This window comes from Archocentrus centrarchus, unplaced genomic scaffold, assembly GCF_007364275.1.
Source record: "Archocentrus centrarchus isolate MPI-CPG fArcCen1 unplaced genomic scaffold, fArcCen1 scaffold_24_ctg1, whole genome shotgun sequence".
Lineage (NCBI taxonomy): Eukaryota > Metazoa > Chordata > Actinopteri > Cichliformes > Cichlidae > Archocentrus > Archocentrus centrarchus.
In genome coordinates, this window is record NW_022060254.1 from 1,957,447 (window position 1) to 1,968,366 (window position 10,920).

General features: G+C 40.2%; 1 protein-coding gene across 1 annotated transcript; it reads left to right on the forward strand.

Moving 5' to 3' along the window:
• Nucleotides 1–4,533: 4,533 nt before the first annotated feature.
• Nucleotides 4,534–10,412, forward strand: LOC115775616 (zinc finger protein OZF-like; the record flags this gene model as incomplete). Its single annotated transcript, XM_030723084.1, has 3 exons — nt 4,534–5,502; nt 7,525–7,757; nt 10,244–10,412. Coding segments are annotated over 3 exons (1,371 nt in total), but the record flags the coding sequence as incomplete, so codon positions are not given.
• Between the last annotated feature and the right edge of the window lie 508 nt (nt 10,413–10,920).

Sequence of the window (10,920 nt, forward strand, 5' to 3'; positions counted from 1 at the left end):
AAACTTTAATGATCCCACGATGGGGAAATTTGCATATTACAGCAGCTCAAGTACAGAGAAGAAGGATAAAATACAATTAAATAAAATAGAAAATACTATATACAAAAATATATATCAATACACATATACATATACACACATGCACATCAAAACACTATATACAGTATTGTATATAGACAGTGTGTGGTGTGTTTGCGGATAAACAGTTACAGGAAGTTCACAAACGCACAGCTTAAAGCAGATAAACCCGTAAGCTAGAGAGGGAATGGTGTCTCACTAAATTAGAAGATGCTCATTTAGCCTGGAAAAAGAGTTTGTTGCTCTATAAAAAGCCCCCCATAAAGCTAGGACATCTTACTACTCATCATTAATTGAAGAAAATAAGAACAACCCCAGGTTTGTTTTCAGCACTGTAGCCAGGCTGACAAAGAGTCAAAGCTCTGTAGAGCCGAGTATTTCTTTCACTTTCACTGTAGTGATTTCATGGATTTCTTTACAAACAACATTTTAGACATTAGAGAAAAAATTATTCATAACCATCTCAAAGATTTCTCTTCATGTTCGGCTGCTTTCAGCACTGCTGGTATTTGTTTAGACTCTTTCTCTCCAGTTGATCTTTCAGAGTTAACTTCAATAGTTACTTCCTCCAAACCAGCAACATGTTTATTAGATCCCATTCCTACTAGACTGTTCAAAGAAGTCTTTCCAATTATTGATGCTTCAATCTTAAAAATGATCAATCAGTCTTTATTAGTTGGCTATGTACCACAGGCCTTCAAGGTGGCTGTAATTAAACTGCTACTTAAAAAGCCATCTCTCGGGTGCCCGGGTGGTTTAGTGGTGAAGCCAGCGACCACATACATATGCTGCGGTGTGGTGCGGGTTTGAGTCCCGGCCTGTTGCCGCTTTGCCCATGTGTCTTCCCCTGTATCTTTCCCCCATTTCCTGTCTCCCTCCACTGCCCATAAAAGCTGCTGTGGCCCAAAAAAAAAAAAAAGCCGTCTCTTGACACCCTACCCACGTGAGAAATTCCAGCAAATAGTTTGTGCTGTTTAAATTTTTGTTTGTGCTGCTTTGGTTTCTCTTGATTTCATTTCTTTAAATGAGACAAAAAAAATTATAATCTTTAGTAAGGATTAAAGTGCAAAACAATGTAAGACAGCACACATTTTACAACAGCAGCTAAAACAGAATTTAACTTGCATGATAAAAGAAAAATGCAAAATTTATAACTGATTGCTTTGTGGTGTTGATGTCCAGTGCAGACCATAGACGTCATCAATTGAAGTCATCAGTGATGACCTGAATGAAAATTATATCTCATAAATAAAAGAGGCATAAACGGAGCACTAAAAAAAGTAGACCACTGTGGTTTGTTTTGGAGCAGGATGGGGGGATGATGACCTTTGGATGACCTAAAAAATAATCTTTAATAACTCAGAAACTAAAGCAGCACAAATAAAAATTTTAACGGCACAAAGCAGAACAAACAGAGCACTGGCAGGAAAGTGGCAGTGGCGCAGTGGGTAAGTGTTTGCCTTGCAGCCGGAGGGTTGCCGGTTTGCCTGTCCCTGCGCTGTGTTGTGTCCTTGGGCAAGACAGTTAAACCACATTGCCTAACGGTAGCACCGATCTCTGTCTGCATTACCGCAGATCCTCGTCTCTGGATGAGTGATCTGGAACGTTCATTTCGATGTGCGCACAATGACAATGAGTTGAATCTAACCGCTCAGTCTCTTTGCTGAAATTTTTCACATGGGTGGGGTGTCAGCTTCATGCAGCTGTCACTTGACCCAGCTGTCTTAACTAATTATAGGCCAATCTCCAACTTTCCTTTTCTCTCAAAGATTCTTGAAAGAGTAGTTGTAAAACAGCTAACTGATCATCTGCAGAGGAACGGTTTATTTGAAGAGTTTCAGTCAGGTTTCAGAATTCATCACAGTACAGAAACAGCATTAGTGAAGGTTACAAATGATCTCCTTCCAGCCTCTGACAGTGGACTCATCTCTGTTCTTGTCCTGTTGGACCTCAGTGCCGTGGTTTGAATCATATTTATCTCATAGACTCCAATTTGTTCATGTAAATGGGGAGTCTTCTTCACACACTAAGGTTAATCATGGAGTTCCACAGGGTTCTGTGCTAGGACCAATTTTATTTACATTATACATGCTTCCCTTAGGCAGTATTATTAGAAAGCATTGCATAAACTTTCATTTTAATGCAGATGATACTCAGCTTTACCTATCAATGAAGCCAGATGACACACATCAAATAGTTAAACTGCAGGAATGTCTTAAAGACATCAAGGCCTGGATGACCTCTAATTTCCTGCTTCTAAATTCAGATAAAACTGAAATTCTTGTACTCGGCCCCACAAATCTTAGAAACATGGTGTCAGACCAGATACTTATTCTAGATGCCATTACTTTGGCCTCCAGTAACACTGTGAGAAATCTTGGAGTCATTTTTGACCAGGATTTGTCCTTCAGTTAATACGGTGGTGCAGTGGACACGCCCCCTTTTGCTCGGCACGTTCCTCAGAGCTTCGGTACAAGACGTAACAGCACTACCTGGCACCTGTCCATCCCAGTTTATTTTGTATTTTATGTCTCCGGTCATTCCCCTCAATAAACAACCTTTCAGTTTAGTTTGCCTGTCAGTCCTGCATACTGAGTCCAATCCCACCCACCACGCAGCACTTTGTCACAATCTCTCTCAACTATGGAGAGAGGCGTCATGGGGGGGTGGAGAGACTTGTGAGGTGGTGAGCAGGTCCCTGTTGTAGTATGAATGGTGGAGGTGGTAGGACTGGGGTTTGGGAGTAACAGGTCTGTCCCATTGTTGAAGCTACAGGAGAAGCTGTTCAGGCTGTTGGTGAGGTGTGAACTGCTGGTGCAGTGGGGGGGCTTTAGGCTTGTGGTTAGGTCACTGAGAACTTTCCAGACAGAAGCAGAGTCGTTCACTGAAAACTGGTTTTGGAGTTTCTTTCAGTTCACCTGTTTAGCCTCTCACTGCTTTGCTAAACCTGAACTTTGAAACTGCCTCTGTCTCCACTCTGAAACACTTCCTCCTTTTCCAGCCTCAGCCTCCTCAGCTTAGCTGTGAACCAGGGCTCGTCATTACTATAAGTCACCCTGGTGTGTGATGGTGTGCAGCTGTCCTCACAGAAGCTGATGTAGGACGTCACAGCATCTGTACACTCATCAAACTGTTGGAGCGGTCCTGAAAACCTCCCAGTCGCTGCAGTCCAGATCCAACAGGGACTCCAACCACAAACCTGTGGGTTACTAGTCGGCTGTTCAGACCTTCTGTCTTTGTTTCAAACAAGTTTCCCACCTACTGTTTCTAGATGCCCACCCTAACATAGCCGACTAGAACCGGCCGTATCCCACAAAAGTGTATAAATCCAAATCCAGCCTTAAAGGGCTCATTCCCCCAAACAGTGCAGTGTGGTAGCTTCTAATACAGATCTGTTCTCCTGCAGCTGATCATCAGGAGGAGGAGAGTCTGACGGAGCAGCAGAGGAACATTTTCAGCCTCTACAGAGGAAACAATGAGTTCAACACAACAGGTGAGAAAAATATCAGCGTTACACTATTATTGAAACTGTGTGACTTCATCAGCAGCTGTTGGTTTGTTTTATTATGGTCCCAATTAGCACTGAAGTTACAACAAGACAAAATAAAAAGGTCACATTTTAACAGGACACTGAAACAAAGACATTAATAATCAAGATTCAGATCAAACCCACAATTTATCATACAATACATCATTTTCATTGAGCAGTATTTGATCTATAATGTCATTTTCATTACTGTTATAATTACACATTTCATATTTTCATAGCACTTTTCCACTCACTCCTCATTAGATCTCATTGTTTTCCAACCAGTTTGATTCCAGTTCTTACTGGTTTGGAAATGCTGTACCAGTAGCTGTTGACGTTGCTGTTGTGGTGATCCCCAGAGTCTCTCATCCCGTGGTTCAACACACTCCAACTCCACTGTGTTGGACTGCAGCTGGTGGCAGTAGTCCTTGTTCTGCTCTGAAGATCTGCTTCAAGCTTTAGGGTCACTCTAAGCAGAAGCTGCAGAAGGTGGAGAGCTGCTTCATGTGCTGCTACACCAAACTCACAGAGGCTGCAGAGCAGAACAACAACTACCATCACAAACTGCAGTTCAACACTGTGGAGTTTGTCTGTCAGTGTGATCAGAAACTCAGTGAGAGAGAGCTCATATTTGCTTTGTTATTTATGAGAAAATATATGCATACAGTAATGCTTTGAAATCATTTTACTTAAATTTATGTTTCCTCTTTTTTCCCTTGTACGTGGCTGCATGTAATGTGCTACTTTCACCAGTAGGTGGAGGTAATAGACCTAGTTGACCTTTGGAGGCTACTAAAAAAACTCTAATATTAATGGAGTTTGAAGTTTGTTCCACGACTGCATTTCACTCACTGCCTCTGTTTGTATCTCTGTCACTGCAGGACCAACATGGAGCGAGAAGTCAGCGCTCTGAGGCTGACAAACCTCACAGAAGGAAGGGAGGAAAAAAATACACCTGTGATCAGTGTGGGACGGAATTTGCCAGGAAGTGTAATCTAAAAAGACATGAAGTGATCCACACTGGAGAGAAGCCGTTCAGCTGTGACTTGTGTGGAAAGTCTTTTACCCGGGCTGGAAGCTTAAAAAAACACCAACTCATCCACACTGGAGAGAAGCCGTTCAGCTGTGACTTGTGTGGAAAGTCTTTTACCCAGGCTGGAAGCTTAAAAAAACACCAACTCATCCACAGTGGAGAGAAGCCGTTCAGCTGTGACTTGTGTGGAAAGTCTTTTACCCTGGCTGGAAGCTTAAAAAAACACCAACTCATCCACAGTGGAGAGAAGCCGTTCAGCTGTGACTTGTGTGGAAAGTCTTTTACCCTGGCTGGAAGCTTAAAAAAACACCAACTCATCCACAGTGGAGAGAAGCCGTACAGCTGTGACTTGTGTGGAAAATCTTTTACACAGGCTGGAAGCTTAAAAAAACACCAACTCATCCACAGTGGAGAGAAGCCGTACAGCTGTGACTTTTGTGGAAAGTCTTTTACCCAGGCTGGAAGCTTAAAAAAACACCAACTCATCCACAGTGGAGAGAAGCCGTACAGCTGTGATCAGTGTGGAAAAGCTTTTAATCAAAGTGGCCACTTCAAGAGCCATCAAGTTACCCACTCTGGAATTAAGGCATACAGCTGTGACTATTGTGGAAAAACTTTCAGTCAGCTAGGGGACAGAAATACACACCTACGCATTCACACTGGACATGATGTGTACAGCTGTGATCAGTGTGGCAAAAAGTGTGGAACAGACTCACAGTTACAATCCCACATGTTTACCCACACTGAGGAGAGACCTCATAAATGTGACTTGTGTGATAAGACTTTTAAAGCTCCACAGCACCTGAGAGCACACCAACAGATCCACAGCAGAAAGAGACTCTACAAGTGCAGTTACTGTGAGGTATGTGTTTTTATTTTGATCTTGTAACTTTAGCCTGACTGTTGGGAACAACTGTTCAGTTATGATTTTTGCTTCTATGATCATAAGAAACTAAATTATTACTTTTTGTAGGGACAAAAATTTATATCACTGTATTATTTATGATACACCAGTTTCCTGGTATATCATGGTATTATTATTTCTGCATATATGTGTCTTTATGTTGGTTTACAGTGGCTCCTTCTTCAGTCAGGTGTATATAGAATAAAAATAATTTTACTGTCATAAAAAATAAATTATAAAATACAACCATTGAACAAATTATCAAAACATTTCTGTTTAATTCTTTGCTTTGAAGCCCAAATTCTTCTCTCTGCAGGTAAAAACACCTGTAAGCTTTGTTAGCACAGAGTAAACAGAGCCAAACTACAAACAGTTTAAATATTTGTCACAGGGAGTCGGTCCTTAACAGGCTGCCTGCTCTGCTGTTTGCTTGTGATGCCACTTTTTGTCGTATATTTGGCTCGTTTACCATAATGTTTCCACAGCAGAGCTGGAAGTGGGCCTTTAAAACCATTTACATTGTTTGTCTTTGACTAACCTGGTTTCCTGTTGCTGTGTGTGGGCGGAGCTTCCTGGGTGGTGTAACCTCTTCCTACCATATATAGGTCCATGTTACATTTGCCATTATGGCTGCTGGAGTTTGGCAAGTGTCCCTAAAGAACACAATCAGCTTAAATTCAAACTGATGACTCCTTCTAGAAGTGAGTCCTGTTACTTTGCAGCCATATTGAAACACACTGGAGCACTTACAGTTATTTTGAAGCATTATCTACATTAACTTTCATTTCAAAGATCAACGGGACATAAAAACTTCATGCACAGAATATTCAGTCAGATGTGATAAAATCAGCTAAAAGTTTTCTGACTTTGTACACAAATAAGATTTTAACAGCTTCTCTCCTGGTAGTTATACTTTCACCATCTTTCTATCTAATATTTAGTCAGAAATTTCAGTTCAGAGTTGAGCTCCATGTCTCTCTCTCATAATGTCTCTGCTGCTACCAGGACCTAACCTAGCAGTGACCAAGGATCCCACAGTCTGCCCTGCAGCAGTCCAACAGAGTTCATCACTGTAAACTGAACCACAACACTGCAAACTACCCAGTTTAGCCTGCACTTACTGTCCACTATAAACTTTGAATAACATGGAATTATCATTTAATTTGCTTTGAGAAAACTTTCTAGAAGATGAAACATCATGTACAGATCCAATATCTGACTAAAACTCTAAAATGAATGATAACGTTACCTGTAAGCTTTAAATTAGTAGTTTATCAAAGGACACTTGCTGAGCAGTCTTTACCTTAGAAAGAGTCTCATCTTCCTCTCATGTCCTCTCTTTGTTCCACCGTTCTCCAGCTCACAGAGTCAAAGTGTGACTTGTTTGAAGGCTGCAGGAGAAAGTCTGTATGAAATGAGCCGTATGAAAAATGAACAGACACAGCTGTGTCCAAAATCACTCACTGCTCACTTATAGTGAGTCCCACAGTTTGTTGTGCTCTATGAATGTACTCTGTATAGCATGGTGGGGTTATATAGTATTACATTAGCAGTATTGTAGTATTACTGTGGTATTCTGGTACGATATAAGCAATTATAGTCTTAGACTGATCTAAGTGCACATTTACCGTGTTGGTACTGCAGTATTACAGTGATAATATTGTAGTATTTTAGTGTGACATTATTATTGCAGCACTATGTGGGTAGCAATTTATAGTAGGACAGTGATATTGCAGTATTATGGTGGTATTATTGCAGTGTCACAGTGGTAGTACTTCAGTATAACATTAAAGTTATCATAGTATTAAATGAGTAATATTACAGTATTGTAGTTGTTGTATCCCAGTAAGCTGAGTGTTGTAATGTAAACAGTAAAATGTAATTGGACGTTGGCAGAGATGCTCTTTATTCCAGGCGACGTACAGGATAAAAATGTTGAAGGAATTCCCTGACTTACACTGTCTTTGTGTCTTTGTTTAGAAGCAGAGCCACACAGATGGATCCAGTTCTCAGCCCTGTCATCGCTGTGGTGGTGGGAAAGCGTTTCTCTGTGACCTTTGTGGGAAAACTTTCAATCAGCAACAGAGCCTAAAAAGACATCAGCGTAGACACACTGGACACAAACTGAAGGACTGCAAAGAATGTGGGAGAAGCTTCACCACAACAAGTGAATTAAAACAACATGAACTCTTCCACAGTGGGGTTAAAAAGCACCTCTGTGACCAGTGTGGGTCATCCTTCATCACTGCAGCTCACCTTAAAGTGCATAAACGAGTCCACACAGGAGAGAAACCATACAAGTGCAGACACTGTGACAAAAGCTTCTCAAGATCAGATACTCGTAACCGTCATGAAAGTACACACACTGAACACACTGAAGGGAACTACAGCTGTGACCAGTGTGACAAGAGCTTCAGGAATCTCACTTCATACTCCCGACACAAACGATCCCACGCTGCAAAGAAACTGTTTCACTGTTACCAATGTGCAAAATCATTCTCTTCATTATCTGCTCTGTGCAAACATCAGCGTGATCATGCAGACCTGACATCATTCCAGTCATTGGATCACAATGAATCTGCACACACACAAAGATCCTCTTCTGGTCAAACTTAAAAACCTTGAGATCCGGCTCCACAGAATTCCAGTGGATCTCCTGTAAATATGTGATGAGAGAGCAGTATAAGGAAATGTTACATAGTTAAATCTTTTTCTAGAATTTAGTAATATGTAGTTATTTGTGTTTAGTTTTAGTATTTGTATGATAAAGTTTCAGAAATGTGTGTTTAAATGTGTAGATTTAAAATCAGTTCTTATATGTTAGTTTGTATTTAATCTGTTTTATCTTCATGTTGTTGCTGTTTTATTGTTTGTGTTCCAAATTTTAGAAAGTTTAAATAAAAATATTTTAAAATGTTAAAGAAACGGTTTAATAATGAATCATTTGAGCCGTGATGTCACTTCCAATCCAAACTTATTTATAAAACACATTTAAAACAACAAGGTTGACCAAAGTCATGGACATGAAAACAGGATAACACAATAAAATAAATATAACACACACACAGCAATAAATAAGAAATCACAAAAAAATGTAAAAAGACAACTCGACCCTCCTTCTTAAATGTAGTTTTAGGAACACTGAGGAGGAGCAGGTCAGCTGATCTCAGTGACCCTGAGGGGTCATGAGGTGTTAGTTCAGCCAGATATGATGGAGCCAACCCATTCAGAGATTTAAAAACATACAATGAAATCTTATATACTTTATGAATGGCCCAATCAGACTGAAATCATGAAAAACATCAGGTCCATGTTGGACCCACTGACAATCCACTGGTCTACAAAGAGCAGCATGGAGATGACTGTGAACAGAATAGATGTAAAAGTAGCTGTTGTACATGTGCAGACCATAAATATGGAGTCCAGGTGTGTTTGATGCTGCTGGGCAGACTGACCACTGGGACCCTGTGAGCTCTCCTGGTCCACTCTGTGGAGGAACCATCAAGGATTAGTTCAAGCACAGGGTAAAGATCAGGAAGTTTTCTGTTCCATATTAGTTCTGAGAGAACCTCATCTTAATCAAGTTTGTCAAGCTTTAAATTGTATCTCAGACATATCAGACAATTTTATTTATCCTGTTTATGTCCAGGTTGAGTTTTTCCTTGAACTGAAAGGATGTTTTACTGTCTGCTCATCGTCCATGGACACAAAGATGGATTCATTTCCAGAGGAGTTTACTTTATCCAGCTTTCTCCTGATAAACACAGGATACAGTTTGCACTTCAGCCAGAAGTCAGACATTTAGCTGTATTACCAATATATGCAATGAAACATTTTTAAAATATTCAAACCCTGAACACTTTTTTCACCCAGTGTCAGAAACACTATCAATACATGCGCTTATGATTGTCACCCTGAAGAAATGAACAGTGTAAATGTGCCTACACTGATTGCAGATGTTCAGAGGATAATTTAAGAGAAAAGCTTTTATTGAAATGATAAAACTCACTCACTAGAAGGGAAAACCCTTACAAGCTATGAAGTAACCCTACAAGCAGGTCACTGCTGCAAGACTAGAAAAGAACTGGAAGTCTGAGTGTGTAAATTTCCGTGCTCTGATCCGCCCTCAGGAAGTCTGGTCACGATAGTTTAGGTTATGTTAATAATTAAATTTCACACAGCTTCCGACTGGGTGAATACTGGAAACAAAATGTAACAATGTCCACATTGTTTTATAGTGCTGACTGATTTCCTGGATTACTGCAGTCTTTTGACAGGAGACTGAGGATGAATATGTCATTAGAGAAAACTCCAAAAAGTGCATTCTGGGTAAATTTCAGAGGCTCACATCACCATGTAGGCAGAAGGGTTTAACTGTTTTCAGAAAGGAAAAAGAAACGATAACTAGTGTTTGAGTCATATTTGAGTCAGACTGAGTTTTATGAGTAAAAGTGAAGGAAACTGGGGGGCCTCTTTTTTTGTACAAACTGTGAGTGAAAGTAAGTCTCTTGTACAAAGACCAAGTGTGTGAAGATGGGAAAACAACTAAAATGTAAGCTGTGTCCAAGGTCATGACGCAGGTTATTATCGTGCTGATGCTACATGGTGGTGGGAACTGGAACTCCCCACAGCTAACAGGACAAGACTGCATCCACACATGAGCATAAAGGAGCTGTTTTTATTTTTGTTCGCTGGTCAGTGCTGGTGCTAAGACTGTTCATGCTGTAGTGATCCCTTTGCAAAGGTTGAGAGAGAAGATAAAGCAGTACAACACTGTTGCTGCACTGGAAGAACAAATCGACCTGGAATCAGCTTGTGGTCTTGCTGAGGAAGTTATTCTGCTTTGGGAACAAGGAGATGGAAAGTAAAATGTATTTGTGTGTCTAGAAATGATCAACATTCACACAAAGATTTGAACATTACAAAATATTATAATGTACATGCAGTTTGACTTATGAACTTACTCCAATATTTGGATAAATTTTTCATAATGTTTATAGATTTCTGTTTACACGTTGAATTATATGTTCTGGCTCTTCTGCAATGATTAAAGGTGGTAGAGTTTATTGATTATTATTATATTTTAGAAGTTCCCTTTGTGGTGGAACACCGCTCTAGCAGGGGTATTTTTTATTTTTATGTAATCAGATTTGTTTTTCTGTATTATTCCACTTGAAGCGGTGTGTGTTTGACCAGGTCCTGCTTTTCAGGCATCTGGAAGGAGAGAAGCTCATCATTGTGAAGGAGATGACTCAGCATTGTCAGTATCTGAGACAGAGACTGGATCAACTGTACAAGCTCCTTCAGTAAATACAAGCAGACTTCAAGAACCATAGTATGTTCTACAAATACTTACAAATGCCAAATTATAATAAA